We start from the raw sequence: 18,076 nt of genomic DNA, 5'->3' as shown, positions 1-18,076 counted from the left end.
GTTCCAGCTTCTTAAATGTGAATACTTTCTGGTTTCTTTACTCCTCTTTGACAGTAAACTTAATATCTTTGAGCTGTGGACAAAACAAGACATTTGAGCACATCATCTTGGGCTTTTGGAAACACTGATTGCCATTTTTCAGGCATTTTCTGACATTTTATAAACCAAGCAACTAATCGATTAATGGAGAAAATAATCGTCAGATGAATCGACAATGAAAATAATCGTTAGTTGCAGCCCTATTATCCCGACAGGCCTAGTTACTACAAACAATGAGACATTTATGACTGGACATTCAGGACTATTTTCCTGGTTTAGTCAATGACCCAAATAGTGTCTCGGTTATAGTTTTGGACTGGAAGTGTGTGCCACAGGAGGCTGTATTTTGAATAGAAATGACTGCTGAGAGCCAGGGTAGTTTATGGGTGAGTGTGCTCTCAGGCACCTGACTGATGTGATGTGATGCGGATGTAAACATTGCTTTATACTTTTCTCAGTGGCATGGTTATCCTGTCATCTTTTGCTGTTTTAAGCCTCTTTCTAGGTACCCTCATTGTGCATAGGACACATACAAACATAATCACCACCCAGTTTCGGGTGCTTTGTTAGGCTGTTCTATATATATATTTTTGTACCCATGTTATTTTCTTTGCTGTATTATTTTGCGTCCTGTTTTTCTTAACGTTTTGTTCTGTGTTATTTTGTGTCATCTATGCCAATGCGGCCGGATTTAGCATCACTCTGAGCTGTGAGTGTGCATATGTAATTAGATCTCCGCCCACTCAGAAATCCGTTCCACTTTCACAAAGGGCTGGATGGGAACCTGAACGCGGTGCCTTGCACTGCTTCTGTTTGTCCTCCATGTGCTACTTTCTTCCCTCTCTCTCTCTGATTTCCTGAATTTCCCTATATGCAAATCAGTGGCAAGTCGGCAGCAGCACAGCACCACTGCCGTTAGCGAGAGAAGCAAATCGGCCACTTAACCAGAGCAGAGGAACAATAGTGCAAACTAAACAAACAGCAATATTAGGTAATTGGCAGCAGAGTTGAGGAGGGTCGCTGTTATGATCATGGCGTAGTTTTATGTGCTGAATTTAAGAGATGTGCTAGTGGCTGATTCATGAGGTTTTTTTTTCCTCTAAATGATAGCTGTATGTCTTAATCAAAATTAGTGCTGCTTGTGTGGTGTAACACTTAAAGAGCTATCTGTGCTGTGGTGGTAGGTGTCTGTGTAAGTGCCAATGATGAATACTCTGCAGCGATTCTTGTTTAAATTGCGAGTGATGTTTAGGCTTTCCTCACAATTATAATTGCCTAATATTTTATAAACTGTTATTTTGCCATAATCCCTATCCTCTGCCAAAGCTGCTACGCTGAGCAGGCTTTGGATTTTGTTCTACCGCCCTCCACATCCTTTAAGATCAGTGGGGTGGAGATGATGATACAGAGACATGAAAAAGTGCTTTAGAGGCCAACTGAGACCCAGACTACGCCCAGAGCGGTCACCGAGAACAAATGCAGCCTTGAGGCAAGCTGCTCTAAAGTGTCTATCTGCCCGACACTGCTCTCCATGCTTCCTTAAACTTTAACCTTAACCATATTTCGTGTCTCTCTCGCTCTCTTTCTCTCTCTCTCTCAACTTTTCCTTTTGTGAATCCTTTTTGCTGTCTCCGTGCCCTGTGCTCCCTCCTCTCCTCACACTCTGCATGTTTCTCATCTCGGCTGCAGTACTTCAACAATGAGAAGTACGAAGCTGAAAAGTACGACAGCTACCTGAAGATCTATGAGTCATCCTCTTTAAAAACCACGTCCACGCTCGCCGTGCTCAACTTTGGCCAGAGTGCCATCTTCAGTGTCGGCCTCGCTACCATCATGGTGCTGGCCAGCAAGGGCATTGCGGCAGGTGAGTGTGTGTGTGTGTGTGTGTCCAATTTTTGGAAAATCAATCTCTCAAGATCTATAAACCATGAAAAAAATTGATAAAGGTGCAAAATAAATCACCTGATCTGATTTTATCTCTTTATGCCCATGATCTGTGTCCTCAGCACAATAGAAAGAAATGTGCTTTTGGAAATAAAAAAACCTTAAAAAAAACACCTCAAAACAAAATCAGATGGACAGAAAAATTACAAGTAAAACTCAGGCTGAACTGGATAATAGAAACTAAATGAGAACAAAGCACAGCAAGCATGGAAAAGTGGCATGAATAGGAAATAAAACAGCCTTGATGCAGAAAATGAAATCACAGCGGGTGGAGATAGATTCAGACTGTAACATGCTTTGTCTGCTTTCACAACTTGAAAGAAGAAATGGCTCGAGTGTTATTTTTTCAGATCTTGTACCCAAAGACACATACATGATACAATAGAGCTGGATTATTTGCATGTCTGTAAGTCCTTCTGTTGCTGTGGTGTAGGTACGATGACCGTGGGAGACCTGGTGATGGTGAACGGCCTGCTCTTCCAGCTCTCCCTCCCCCTCAACTTCCTGGGCACAGTGTACAGAGAGACCCGGCAGGCCCTAATAGACATGAACACTCTTTTCACCCTGCTCAGCATCGACACCAAGATCAAGGTAACCTGTCGGCCAGACATGCACTTCTCCGCATTGCAGTCGTAAATTGCAAAATGTGTGTTTTTAAAATTATTTCTTCCTATAACAAGAGAGAGCAGTAGCGAATACAGAGTTCAATATGAAATCTGAAAAACTCGATTAAGCCGAGACTTTTTCTCCAACAGCAGCACATAACGTGTTAAAAAGAAAAGTGGTAAAAAGATGTTAACGCAGGACTGAGTTATTCTTGGCCGCATGACATACCTAACCTATCCACATGTGCTGTAAAAAATGATAGGTTGTAGTCAAACATAGTAATTACATGCTTGATGTGACTCAGATGCTTCCTCGTCTATTGCCACTTTTAAAGCATGACATTACTCGCTGGTCGGGATGTTAATGCAAATTGCAGCAGACCTATTTATTGGTAATTTATTCAGAGCATTAACTAGTTGTGATCAGTAGCCTTTTTAATTGGTGCACACAAAATTCTGACTGATTTTGTAGTGTGTAAAAAAAGCTGCTTTTGGCCCTGTTTACCAACATTAACAGTTTTTCTTTGTCTCAATTGTGAAGTTCAGGGATGTTTTTGAAACCGTTTTATTTGAGTAGTTTTGTTTTGCGTTCCAGAGGGATATGATCTGAACAAAATGATCACTGACTTAAAATGATGATGTGATGAGTTTTGTTTTTGTTCTGTTTGTGCAGATCTTCTGCTCAATCATTGATAGTGCTTATTCCCCCACTGTTTAGAAGACCTAATGATGCACACCTATTTGAACCTCCTGTGGTTCATTTTTGCCTCCATTTCATTCATATTTTTGAAAACTAAAGCCACCCATTTGTGCACGGAGTCTTGCCCTAAAGAGCTGTGCTCTTCAACGTCCCTATTTCCACTGCCCACTAGGTCGACAACTGACGATTAAATTCAGTTTTGATCAATCTACCAATTATTTTCCTGATTAATCAATTAATCGTTTTGTCTATGAAATATAGAAAATAGTGAAAACAATGCTAATCATAATTTCCAAGAGCCCAAGGTGACGCATTCAAATTGCTTGTTTTATACGGACGACTGTCCAAAACCCAAAGATATTCACTATACTATGATATATGACAAATAAAAACATCAAATCCTTACATTTGAGAAGCTGAAACCAACACATTTTTGGCATTTTTTTCATACAGAAATGACAAATGATTATTAAAATAGTTGCTAAAATATCAGTTCAAGTGCCAAGAAACACGTGCTGCCCTTTATATGGGGTTATGACACTACATAGTGTTATCAGTGTTGAATTGTCAATTTGTGAACTCGCCTTAAAAACACACTAAAATACAAAGTCATATTCAAAAGTACATCCTTTCTTTAACTGTAAACATGGCTAAAACTGTTACGATTTTAGACATGTTGGTCCCCTTCAATTTCATAGCTATCAGTTGTTTTTGTGAGACAATTCAGACATTTCATTGCATTTATCTTTTTTTTTTTTAACACAACATGACAGCCCATCTTGCGTCAGAAGAGCACATTTAAGTGCAAATGTGCGCTTGCTGCCTAACAATATGAATACCATTCCCGTCTCAGGCCTGTAATTATAGTGGGAGAAATGAATCTGTCCAGTTATTTTTCACTCATCAGTAATACTCCTCTCCATTGTGATTCCCTGTGGAATGGCACTGCCCAGCAGGCCATTACTGTCTGAATGCTTTCTCTTTTTTGTGGAACACACTGGCCTATTATGTAGATGTAAAATAATTTAAAACACCCCCTTACTTGAAACTGCTCCACTAAATAAAAAAATAAATGATTTTGGCTTTTTTCCATGTTGGGGGTGTGTGAAATTATCATTTGTTTATACTAATGGACTGTGCGTTATTTGTGCTAACTGGCTGAGGTGGATTGTGGGTGATTATGTTGTTATTAGAGAGTATAGAAACGGAGCAGAGCAGGCTTTTACTCTCAGGGCAAGGACGGTGCTTTATTCACTGCTGACCTTGGCTGCATCTCAGCTCTATGGCTCAGCTCAGTATGTACCGAAAGTTTTTCACGCCTATTGATCCTCCAGTTACCGTGAAGGGCAGCGTCTGAAGATTCAGTTGAAACGACCTCTGGAATTTGCTGTGAATGTCTCTGCTTTATGCAGCACATGTTGGCTCTGAGCTCCTTTACAAGGTGTTGGAGTAACGTTGCATCATGCCGTGTGCTAGTGGCTGTTCTGTCTCCGTTTCGTCTGTCTCAACCCTCTGATGGTTTTTCTCTAGGAGAAGGATCTCGCCCCGGTATTAGCCATCACACCGCAGGAGGCCACAATCCGCTTCGAGGACGTCTATTTCGAATACCTGGAGGGCCAGAAAATCTTAAACGGAGTGTCCTTTGAAGTGCCTGCTGGGAAGAAGGTGGCTATAGTTGGTGGCAGCGGGTCAGGGTAGGTCACCTTTCATAGAAGTGTCAAACCTTTAGCCAGGTGTGTGTGATCTCATTTGTATGTGCAGACAGTGTTATCATCAGATATCATCAGTAGACTGTGGGGGGTGCAGCTCACAGATGGAATGATGCTGACGATTGGTTCCACGTCTGGTTTCAGGAAGAGCACCATTGTGCGGCTGTTGTTCCGCTTCTTTGAGCCCCAGCGGGGGAACGTCTACATAGCGGGGCAGAATATCCGAGACATCAGCCTTGACAGCCTGAGGAAGTCTTTGGGGGTCGTACCTCAGGTATGACACGCACCCACACAATAAAATAAACAATAAAAAGTCATTTTTATCGACACCACGTAGATTGTTTTTCACTATTTGGAATAAAACAAAATGTGTGTTTTGACATTTTCAATAGTAAATGTAATATATTTGAGTTATTACTGATGATTATATACAACAAGGGGGCAGCATAGAACAAAGTAACATTAGTAGTTAACAACAGCATTAGAAATGAGCTGAATTCAGTCAGGTTTTCACTGCAGTGAGCTCAGAGGCTGATCTGAACAGATGGTACATGAACAGTATTTTTGTCATTTGCGTTCATTCTCTTTCTCCCTCCTACCCTCGTCTTTGTATCTGCAGTCCTCTCTTTCTGTCTCTGCTGCAATAAAAATATTCTCTGAAGCCTCATTTTTTTCCTCTTAACTGTGTTGTTGTTGTTGTCGTCGTCAGGATGCCGTTCTGTTCCACAACACCATCTTCTACAACATGCAGTACGGGAACATCAACGCCACACCAGAGGAGGTGTACCAAGTGGCACGTCTAGCAGGCATCCATGATGCTATCCTCAGGATGCCCCATGGCTATGACACCCAGGTTGGGGAGCGGGGCCTCAAGCTGTCAGGTTTGCTGCACCATTATGACTTCTGTTTAAATATGGTCTCTCCTCTGCAGAAACAAGTAAAAGAGCTGTGTGTTTTGTATATTTCCCTGGATGGTATACTAAGTTACAACATATAAAACCCAGAAATGATTCAAATCACATCATCATCACGTTTACTTGTCACCTACACAATCATACACAGTACAACGTGTAGTGAAATTCATTTGTGCCTCGCTACAGGGCAACCAACAAATAGAAAAAAATAGAGTAGAATAAAATAAGTAAAATATTTTACAAAGGGGCATTAAAACAATATAACAGTATGTTTCAGAGAAATGAAACAATATAGCCGGTGAATACTGTATAACGTTATGCAATGTATGGCAGGCAGGTGAATGAATTATAATTAGGTGAAAGCAACTGGTTCAGGAGCCGGGTGGCCTGAGGGAAGAAACTCCTGGAGTGGATTAATCTGTCGATTCTCTTTTTAATATGAATTGTTTTTTTGTTTTTTTTAAATTCATTTTTTTGGGGGCATTTTCCATTTTTATTGAGAGGACAGTGGATAGAGTCTTGGAAAGGGGGGAGAGAGAGAGAGTGGATGCGGAAAGGGCCACAGGCCGGATTCGAACCCGGGCCGCCGCGGTCGGGACCAAGCCTTGATACATGAACGCCCGCTCTACCAACTGAGCTAACCCAGGCGCCATGAATTGTTGAGTCTATAAAACAAAACATGATTCATTTTCAATGATGTACAAAAGAGAGAAAAGCAGAAAATGCTGCACATTTGAGAAGGCGGGACCAGACAATGTTCTGCAGTTTGTTTGTTTCTTTTTTAATAAAATTGTTGCAGATTAATCAACCAATAATTTTAGCTCTAATATAATATTGACATTGTGATATGAGGTATGATTTTTGGTATAGTATTATCAGTGTATGGCTTGAATGTTTAGTTTTTCTGGTGCTTTAGAGAATTCAAATCGGACATTATATAACCGTTAAACCTACATTATATATTATATGATCACCCACCATATATTTTATGAAAGCTGAAATAGTCCAAAATATTGTGTCATTATTGATCTTCAAGTATTGAGTTTAAATGTTTTATGTGTGATTGTGTAAGTTTTGTACAGTTCAACATTTGAAGGTACATTTTGTAAACATGGTAATTTCTATACAGTTACTAGAGGAAATGAAGCAAAGTACAGGAGCCTAAATCTTCCATACACCATTCTTATATAGTGGTGCAGGGATGATGTATTTTTGTAGGCCAACCAGGAATTTAGCATCGCCCGGTTCCCTCAACAAAAAGCCAATGGGATTTTTCCATTGGGTTTTGGATTATTGCAGAAAATAAGCTCTGTGGCAAACAAACGTTTATGATAGTTACACGTTTTATTTAAGATAATCTTCACGAATGAAACACCACTTTTATATTTTTTGAGGTGTGAATGCAATTGACAGAAGTAAAAAGCTAACGTCAGGCTATAAACAAACCACACCACGGTCGCATGAGCGTGAATGAACACAATGAGGCTGTGAAGGCGGACGAGTCGGCGTGATGACGTTTAGTAGTCTCATTTAGCCACTTGTTAGCAACCGACTTTTTAAAAGACGTAAAAAGCTTCAAAATTCATCAGTGGGATATTTACTGACGTATTTTTTTATCGTAGAACAAAACGTTAAAGCTTGTGTTAACCACAGAGCTTATTTCAGGCATCTAACTAAAAACCCATTCAAAACACGCATTGAGATGAGGGAACTGGAAGTGCTAAAACACAAACTAATTTCCAGGTTTTAGGACTCATTCCTGTAGCACTCTATCCTCCATCTGCTGCCAAGAATATAAGGTATATTAGGAAGGCTGTTGCCATGTAGTATGCTTTGAGAAATAAATATGACTGAGAGACTCCAAAATGCTGTGAGGAATATTTAAGTTTGCACAGCTCTAAATTTATATTAAAATGTTTGCCTAACTGTTGCAGTTCAAAATTACTTTTAAGACTTTATTATGAGCTGTTGTCTTGTAAAAGAAGGTGATAATTAAACTTCTTTTAATAATTAAATCTGACCTTATTTTATGAGATTCATTAAGAGACTTCATTTGCAGCTGCACCATTGTTGTTTTGTTGTCCTCTTTTGTGTAGTGTAGTGGGTGAACTTGTTTAATGGCACGTTGCCTTATTTGATCTGCAGCGATAGCACACGACTGTGTAGTATTTGGCTGCTAGCATCACTCTGCAACTCATTTAGCCCACGTTAACACACAGTGTTTAATACACGCAGTGTGTGAGCACTTTCACTCAACATTCAAGATGCAATTACTGGCAGCACAGATTTCTTTATGTGGAGTGACTGAGTGAGTGAGAGAACGGACAAAATAAAGACATGACTAACTTCTCATTAATTTCACTGTACGTGACAGCTGCCAATGAGTTTGTTGGGGGAGGAGGGGGCAGTCTGGGCTGCGAGGCTCCTAACTTCCTTCGCTGCTGTTCTCCACTGCCAGAAATATTTATATCTGCCGAACGCCGCTTGCTTTCAAGAGGCCACACTCGGCTCATATGTAATAAAGGCCGAGTCAGACACAGTGGGAGAAATCTTTGTGTCCCGCTGATTTTTCCTCACAATTAAATGAAAGTCTGCTTTAGCAGCCCTCCGTTTGAGGTAATTATCTGATGAGAAGGGCCACAGAGAGACCTGCTGTATCCTCACATATTTCAAACCTTTTGGCTTTAGCCCGGTTTGCTTTTATTTATGACATCTGTTGTTTTGTTTCAGGAGGGGAGAAGCAACGTGTCGCCATCGCCCGTGCAATACTGAAGAATCCGCCCATCCTCCTGTATGACGAAGCAACATCCTCCCTCGACTCCATCACAGAAGAGGTGGGCACGCTGACAGACACGGGCGCGCATACCTAACACAGCCACAAATGCCCGTTGTCTGCTGCACGTACAAGTCGACACCTCGCCGTGCCTGCATATACAACATTTAGCAGAACAAACACCCACTCAGTCACCTGCTGTAGGTGCACAATAATTCAGCTCACTCCCGCGTCACATGCCTGCTGTGACATACCCTACACACACACACACACACACACACACACACACCACCCCCATGTTCTCCCCTGCCACCTGCCACTGTTTTCTCCTACTTAATCTCCAGCTCAGCTTAAACCCCACAGTCTTTGTAAATGTTACATTTAATGAGAAAGTTCAGCACGCCCTCTCTGAACTTCAGGAAAAAGAGTGGGGCAGTAGATGTGGCTGTTAATTGAGATATTTCTGCTGCTTCTCATCACGATGGTGTTTTAAAATTATCATATGTAAACAAAGAAAGAAAAGCATATTCAGGTGGATGTCGCTGAGCAACATTCTGTTGACTTAGCTTCTCTTTCAAATCAAAGTTTGGGAGTACATTTCATATATATCTTTTCATTCATGCAACTTTTTCCATTATTGCAAAAACCTATTTATTCTTTTGGCGTAGGGGATACTCTTGTAAATCTGAATAGTGTGATTAAGTTTTTGTCTTTGTGTGCCTCCAGAACATTCTGACTTCAATGAAGGAGATGGTGAAGGACAGGACATCAGTGTTCATCGCCCACAGGCTCTCCACAATCGTAGACGCAGACGAGATTATAGTGCTCAGCGAGGTAAGAACTCATCCACTTATTTCTTACTTGATCTCATACCTTCGCTGATTAACATTTCCAGTTGTAATGTCAGGTTCATGAAAAAGCAAATAATACGATGGTTCAGAGTTTCCGAGTAAAAACATGCGCTGCGTTAATTGCCAGTCCAATTAGCATTTGAAGGGAAGGATGATGACCTGCACTCTGCGTGACCTGCAGCGCACTGGATCTGCCAGAAACAAGAGTTTAGCGAGCAGCCTCTCATTTATTTTGAGTTACCTTTCTACAATGTACGTGATGAAAACATGCTTTGTTTGGCTTTTCTCATTAACTTCAACAACAACAGGACACTGTTGGTAAAAGTGAATGTATTATTTTCTCCATAAGGGCTCATTAAAGCAGTCAGACTCGACTGGCTGTTTTGGTCAGATGGCGTGTCTTGTTTGTCTCGGTGACTAATAATGTATGGGCCAGCTTCCCAGACACTGATGAGGCCTCCTCCGGGACTAAACATGTCTTTTAAAGGAGATCGCCATTCAAATGGTTTCAGTTTTAGGTCAGATGTTTAAGTCAGGTTAAAGGTGCCGTGGAGACACAGAGTATATCTTAAAAATATGGAGACTGAATCTTTTTGGTCCTTTGTCACTGTATTGTGCATCAGAGAAATATCCAAAATGCTGCACTACGTAACGAGTTGACACACCGTAAAGCACCAAAAGACACCGTGTGAAGTCAGTTATTATCTGGAAAGTAAGAGTTAACATGAAATGTAACACAGATGAAGTGACATTTTTCCACCAGTGCTACAGTCGGATAGGATAAAATGAGGAGAGGTTTCTTTGAACTGCGGCGAGTGAGCATGTGTCGTTCCATGTTTCCAGAGTCAGATGGCAGGGATCAGAGGGTAGTGGCGAGGAGGCATGTTTGCGTCTGATGTCGCCATGCCGTTTGCTGGTGGTGTCACCAGCAGAGGACTGCCTGGGGTGCTCATTAAAATAACGAGCGGAAGCAGTCACGTGCTCATCTTGGGTGCACTAAAGATGATGCCAACACCCCTGCATGCTCATGGGAGGTGGGGGAAGGGGGTGCCTTCGTTTGTGTTTGACTGTGTGGGAGGGATGTGTGTGTTTGTTGCGTGTGGATGCTGCGTGTGTCTGCGAGTTCGATTTTCTTTTTTTTTGCTAGAGGAATTGCAACAGTTGTTGGGGAGGCGGCAGGGATTCTAGGGGGGAGCTGACTCTCCGCAGAGAGTGTGGTCAGTGTTGTGTGGTCATGACGAGATGCTAACTATCTATAGGACTCTGTGTTCATGGCCTCTTCATTTTAACTGCATGCATACTTACCAACCTGAGACCTCAAAAATAGGGAGGATTTAGAAATCAAATTGGGGGGTCTGGGGGAGGAAAAATTACGTTTCAGAGACTTTGTTTCCTGCATTCTGGTGACTTGTAAAGAATAAGTACACTGCAACTGCATTATTAGGTTAAATAATTCACCCCTCTTACATAAACTTGTGTGAATCTCTGGCATAAACTAATATTCATCAGTTTTCATTCCTTCATTTTTCTTGCTCCTGTTTCTTTCTCTATGTACTCTCCATTTCTCACTCACTCACTGAAGGCACTTGACACAACACGACAACGGCACCACTCTGCTCTGAAACCCATTATTTCCAGTGGCTTGCGCTGCGCCATGGCGGCTTTTTTGCTGTTTCGGGCAAAGCCCAAATTTTGGGCGCCGCACGCTGTGATGTGCGCTGAAGGCTGAACCCAGCGGCAAGCGCCGAATTGTCGCGAGCATCTCTCTTCTGCCAGGAAATGACATTAGGTGTAGCTGTATTGTCGTCTGGGTGGAAACAGTAGGGCTTATACACACTACTGTGTGCCCAAAAAACAGGTTGTGATAACGAAAAGTTTAAAAAAATTTATGAAAATTCGTCATAAAATCAGGAGAAATTTGGGAGAATTGTGACCCCTGGAGGCAACCGGGAGAGGACAATGAAAAATGTGACTCTCCCGGTAAAATCAAGGTTTGCAAGTATGACTTCATGTGTGCTGCACAACTTGCATTGGCAAGTTTAGGTCTCATATGTTTTTTTCTCTGCCAGGGTAAAGTGGCAGAGCGAGGCGACCACCAATCCCTCCTCAACACCCCCGGCAGCTTGTACGCAGACCTGTGGAACACCCAGAACAGTAAAGCCCTCAACATCAACAAGAGCTCGACCAAGCCGCCGGCCGAGCGCCTGTCCCAGAAGGAGGAGGAGAGGAAAAAGTTGCAGGAGGAGATCGTCAACAGTGTTAAAGGCTGTGGGAACTGCTCCTGTTGAGAGAAGTGGCCTCCTCCACGTCTCTACATCCCCTCACAGACAGCCTACACTGGAATCCCTGGTCCGTGCAGTATTTGGGAGGGAGCGGAGGTAGGGGTACATCCCCACTCTCCACTCAAGCCAAGCCTCCACCCATGTGACTATCCCTCCTCCTCCTCCTCGTATGAATAAAGGCCACAGCTCGCCAAAGTGAAGGAGGAGGAGCAGAACAGGGAGCAAGTGTGTTTAGCGCTGGCTGTTGTCCAGAGATAGAGCTTCTATGCCAGTTGTCTCAGCTGAAGCCAAGCATAAGAGACCTTGTATATCACATACGTGTGTGTAAGACATCTGTTAGTCAACATGGCTGCCCCCCCCTCCTCCTCATTTTTGACATCAGGTTTATTGACATCTTCCATTGCACTGGAAACAGATGAGAGTACACGTAATGACTTGCATATGCCTTGATGTTGACACAAAATTTGTGTTGATTTAATTTTCAAAATTATTACTCAACCTATAGTTTGCTTTTTTTTTTTTACATTAAAGATGTGCACTTATTACAATTTATTCTGCGATTAGATGTACTGAATTACAAGGATTGTTTTGCAGTATGTGTAGGTTTGAATAACACTATTTCATTTAGGCATTCAGTCATAATGCACATTGCCCGTGACATTTTTTTTAATGCGCGTTCTAAAAATATAAAAATTTGGCAGATAATCAAGTCGTCTTGATTCGACTCGGCATAATATGGATGTTTGGACTCATGAACATGCAAAATAGCTCCCCAGTGAATTAGCAGTATGTCACAGTCACATTCGTGTAAATATAACACTCTGAGAATGACGAGAAGCAACCCTTATAAATCATGAATGGATTTCACCACAATGGGAGCCACATGAAGAGGCAACGACTTGAAAGTCTCCTCTGGGAACATTCGTATTGGTTGACGGGCCTCTTGTAATGAAAAGTTATTCAGAGAGTTTTAACAGTGCTAAGACAGCTTTTTGGATTGTATGACCAGAGACTTCTTCCTGAAGGTTATATGTAAATGTTAATATTTAAATACTGACAGTACACATATGTCCTCATTTTCTGAGGGCTGTTTTGGCTGTGATATGCACATTTTGTTAGGAACCTTTTATTATGTTATTGTATCTATAAATAAAATGATTAGTCCTGTACACAATTGTGAAGCCTGTTTCAAAGTATTCAAGACTATATTGACTGTGTACACTGCAGATATTATAATAAATGTTGGCTTTTGTCTAAATAACAAGGTCTCCATGCTGTTGTTCTCATTAGGGTTGAGTGATTCGATGATATATAGCACAAGTTATACATTTATTAAACCATTTGAACCAAGGAAACTATCTCTTTAGTGTTTGTGGTTGTATTAGTTCCAAAACTAAGGGTTGAGACCCCTCTAAGTGGTCATTAGATAACTCTGAGGGGTCGCAAGATTATTAATAAGCAGAACAATTGTCCTTGTATGTAAACGAATAGTTCGACATTCTGAGAAATGCACTTATTTGCTTTCTGGCAGAGAGTTGAAGGAGATGATTGATACCACTCTGATATCTGTCTGGTAAATATGAAGCTACATGCAGCAGCTGCTTAGCTTAGCTTAGCATAAAGACTGGAAATGGGGAAACAGCTCGCCTGGCTCTGTCCAAAGGTAACACATCTACCACCTCTAAAGCTCAGTAATCAACACGTATTATATTGTTAGTTTAATCTGTACGAAAACTGAAGTATAAAAGTGACTTGAATATAATGGACTATTTGGATTATGCTTTTGCTATATATTTATCCTACTGTAGACGTCACAGTGGAATCAATAGTCTCATCCGACCAGAAAGCAAATAAGTGTATTTCACTAAATGTCCAATTACTCCTGTAAATACCAGGTCATTGTACATCTTCAGGCCTCTAAAACAATTCAAATTGAACTATCTACTATCTAAGAAAGTAAAAACCATGCAATGCTTACTCCTCACAGAAGTATATGTTAACTTTGACAAGACAAAGGTTGGGAAATACTGTATGACACCATTGTGGGAAATGATGGCAATATTGGATCTTCTTTTTTTGCATAAATTCAGATATCTTCATTTTCTTGTATTCATTTCAATGGATTCACCACTTTGACATTCTGTCTGGTTATTTTATCTATAAAATGTCTCAATTGCATCTATAGAAATGTTTAATATATCGTGATACAATGTATATTCATACAGCAATATACAAGGACATATACCATGATAGATTTTTTTTTTTTATTCACAATTGTGTCAGTTTATTTTATGTTTAGAAATGATTATGCTTTCAAATGCGGACCTTATAAACGTATAAACGTTGGTATCAAAATTTCTATCCCTTGATTCATAATCAAAGCAAAATTGTGTATAAACTGAGTGTGTAACCCATGAGAGCAGTCAAAGAAATAGTTTTAGATTTTGTATTTAACAGATTATTGATCTCTTACCTTGAATACAAGCGTTAAATCTATATGATCACAATAGTGATCCAACACTCTACTTGTGTTGATATCTAGTGGACTGAATGACAGTGGATCTCCCTCAAAGACCCCTGAAGCTCGCTGCAGATCCTCCTCTGGGACCAGATACGTTAGACGACACTTTCTGTGAGGCCTTTCGGCAAGATTATAATTGAAACCGACAATAACAAAAAACATTCACATAACCTGACAGACCATGCCCTGCTGCGCCGCCATTCTGCCGAATCTGTGCTTTTTCCGTCCCCAGGACATTAAATGCATTAATATGCATGAAAAGTAGGCCTATCTGTGTAATACATTATACTATCAAGCAAAGTGTCCTGCACTTTGTCCTAAATGCAATTTGAAGATACAGTACATCATGTAAAACCTTAATAAAACACTACCTACATCACTGAAAAAATAGGATTTTAAGACGGTCAACACTCGAACACTTGAAATATGATTAGAATCCTTCAAACATCGTATTTGTTTTGGTATTTTTGCGTGACTTTATTTCCAATTTAGACTTTAAAATCATGATATGCTAGTTAAAAATTTCACTCAGCTACCCTAACACATTGGGGACATTACACAAGTCACATGATAACCAGTGGGTAGCATCACTTGAGTCTCCTGGAGGTCATGGGAAGACCTAAAGTTAAGTTCTCTCACTCTATTTTCTGTAGTTTTTTTTATCATATTTATTATGTTGAATCTGTTTATTATCTCACACTGATGGACTTTTGTGCATTGTGTTGTTTTATGAAGTGTATTTATTGTCATGTGGTTGTTTTTTGTCCACCTGCCCTGAGACAAACACATGCAAATTACGTGCAATTAGTTTGAATTGTGTGCTATCCCTGCAAAAATAAACCATAAAATAAAAAATATAGGCTACTTATTGTAAGTGCGACTGAGAATATCAATCTCAATGTACAGTCCTGGTACCTAAATTATATCTTAGATGTTATTATGTTGTTTTTTTCAAAGATAGTTTTGGTAAACCACTTGAAGATGCTAAATGTTCTTATGCTATTAACATTGATGTCATGTGGCTACATTTCATGTATTTGCTAATGCTGTGCTAAAAACTCTGTCCTGTTACTCATACAAACAATTTAGAAACCTTATATATAAAAATAAATGGCCTGATATTGACCAGTACACAGTGAATAGTTAAACATTATGTTATTAGATACAGTGCTGAAAAAAAGATCAAGTTTAATTTTGTAAAGTTACAACATGCAAATGGCACCGATTTGGTGGAGTGGCTCGCCATAGTGAGGCCTCCACCACCTCTGGAGGAAGTCGCACATTATAGATGAAAGTAGACTTTGATAGAGCCCTGCTTAAAAGGAAAGCAACTGGATGATTACTGGTTGGATGGGTCTCCTTTCATGCGTCAGATGTCCGGGCAGATGAGTTGATGTTAATGGCGTCCTTCTAATCTAACCTAGGAAGAGATTATGAGACTATTCATTAGCGACTCCCAACAATGTTCAGCTGCCCACTAACAGGTTATTCGCTAATTATTCAGTGGACATAATTCATTAGGATCTGCTCAGGTTCTGTTAGAGAGCCTTGGATATTACACGAGCAGAATTATTTTCGCTTTCTCCTCTTCTTTGCTGAGGCAAAGCTTTGTGTGTGTGTCGGGTACGGTCAAGGACGTCACACTCAAAGTATTGAAGTTACTGAGCAATCCGAGATGGACGTACACAGGGAGGGTGTTTGCTTTCTGGCTATTTATGTTTAGAATACTGAGTCACAAAATCTGTTGTTCAATGACCCTTAATTGTTCTGTATTTGGTGCATGTGATTAGTGCTGTTGTGAGCTGTTTGCCTGCATGTCCTCGGGAGGTAATGAGGAAGCCATCTCCCTGTTTACCATGCAGCATTCTGCAGGCGCAAAAGAAAGACAGCCACACAAAGGCCTTTAATAACGTCCTTAATATGGACCGCAGCAGGAGATTCAGCGCCTAATGCAAACCACGACCTTCTACTGAAGGAGAGATTTTCAAAGAACATGCTGCCGATGCGCAGATAGGATGATATCTCCTTTATAAAGGCACTATTTCTGTCCATGCATGGCTATTTCATGTTATCCTGCATGGTGATTCAGTGATGGATTTAATATGTGGGCCTAGATCTTCTTAAAAAAAAAAGCTGGTCCCATGAAAGCTGTTCAGAGTGCACAGGTGATAAAAGGGGTTCAATCACACACGTCAAATCTGTGGCCTGTTGCTGAAGTCCGCCACGCTTTTTTTTTTTTTTTTAAATCATGATAACAGGCAGAGTGGGCTGAGACTCAGGGCCATCCCTCTGCACCAGACAGTCAGCTCGCTCCCAACCCACTACAATGGAACTAGTATGTGGCCAAGGGCGTCTACGCCTTGATAAATATGCATCGATGCCTCAGAGAAGATGTAGTTATTTCCACCGTTTTGTGTGGGAGTGTAAATTTATGTGCGTAATCCCTGTGTACTATATCAATGCTCCTGGTCAAAATGAGAATGAATATTCACACATGCGTGCACTCGCACACACTCGGCTGATCCTTTTAAAGTCAATAAACACAGATATGGTGATATTACCATCTCTGCACATATACAGTATTCTGCTGCTACTGATGATGATGATGCAACCTCTGAGCAGAGCCTGGATGAGCCGGGCCACACATTTGTAATATGTGTGCTTGCTGCGGATACAAAACTTATGAATTTAAATTTCTTTTATACTCGCAGGCAAAAAGGTCTTATTCCTTTTTTGAGCAACAAAAACAGCTGAATCTTTTCAACTTTTGATCTTGCAAGGTTAAATGCTTTCTCTTTCTGAAGGTAACTACACAATAACATTTGAAACGGTACGACTCTGCTGCTGATTTGGAAAACTCTGTTCCTTGGCTTATTTATTCTATTTTCTACAAAACATTTTGTTTTTTTGTGTAAGGTGCAACAGGCAGGATTATAAGAGATAGAGACTGAAACATGTAGGAATCTAAGAGGAGATACTAAAAGGGAAAATCCACCCTTAGAATATGAACCCTACAGTTTAGTCATCCACTGATTTTGGACGGCAAAGTCATGATCTCCTTGTCTAAGATGGAGATCTGGTGATGTCATTAGGTGTCACAGGTGAAGTGACACTGAATTAGCGACTGAATCTGTGGACATTTTTACTCTGCTCGCCGTGAATCAGAAAATGTCCCGATAATAATGACTGTGGCTGCTGTCAAAGAATCCCACAGGAGTTGCTCCATTATTCACTGTCTACAGAGCCGCTCTGGGGTCTGTGCCTGGATGACATCATCATCACTACTGTCTGTCTGTATGCTAAGCATTACAGAAATAACTTCTGCTCTTGGAGAGATTGTCTTTTCGAGGGTTCGATTTAAAATCTCCAAAAGAAAGGTCATGTCTAGAACTGTTTTTGAGAATCGAAGAAATGTAGGGAAGAGCGGGGTCAGTTGGGACACTTTAGTTACGACACCAAATAACCTCCAGTACTCACAGACTACTTGAACAGTAATGAAAATAATGTGATCCCTGAACAGATACAGGTGTCTGCTAAAAATGTACCAAGTTTCTCAGAGCAAATGTGAAAGGCACAATTTTGTTACAAAGAGTACATTTTCCCAAATCTCTGCCTCCCTGGGTCAGTTGGGACACCTTGTTCTGGGCTAAAAAAATATCATTTAAAATTAAAAAAATGCAGTCTAAATTTTGAACACCTGACATTTACAATGTCACTTGTTCACACATTTCTTTGAGA

The 18,076-nt window shown here is 40.7% G+C and overlaps 1 protein-coding gene across 1 annotated transcript in view; it reads left to right on the top strand.

Annotated features, from left to right (window-relative positions):
- The window catches only part of abcb7 (ATP-binding cassette, sub-family B (MDR/TAP), member 7), a 28,398-nt gene extending 15,317 nt beyond the window's left edge, over positions 1-13,081 (top strand). The window contains exons 9-16 of the mRNA XM_074648384.1: positions 1,729-1,903; positions 2,417-2,574; positions 4,819-4,982; positions 5,142-5,271; positions 5,707-5,878; positions 8,642-8,745; positions 9,411-9,518; positions 11,605-13,081. Of these exons, the coding sequence (XP_074504485.1) occupies positions 1,729-1,903; positions 2,417-2,574; positions 4,819-4,982; positions 5,142-5,271; positions 5,707-5,878; positions 8,642-8,745; positions 9,411-9,518; positions 11,605-11,823 (1,230 nt within the window). The 3' untranslated portion in view covers positions 11,824-13,081. The remainder of the gene's footprint in view (positions 1-1,728; positions 1,904-2,416; positions 2,575-4,818; positions 4,983-5,141; positions 5,272-5,706; positions 5,879-8,641; positions 8,746-9,410; positions 9,519-11,604) is intronic.
- The last annotated feature ends 4,995 nt before the right edge of the window (positions 13,082-18,076 follow it).

This window comes from Sebastes fasciatus, chromosome 10 (genome assembly GCF_043250625.1).
Source record: "Sebastes fasciatus isolate fSebFas1 chromosome 10, fSebFas1.pri, whole genome shotgun sequence".
In the NCBI taxonomy this organism is placed as follows: domain Eukaryota; kingdom Metazoa; phylum Chordata; class Actinopteri; order Perciformes; family Sebastidae; genus Sebastes; species Sebastes fasciatus.
The sequence above is the reverse complement of the archived record's forward strand: the minus strand, read 5'-3'. Positions and strand labels throughout refer to the sequence as shown.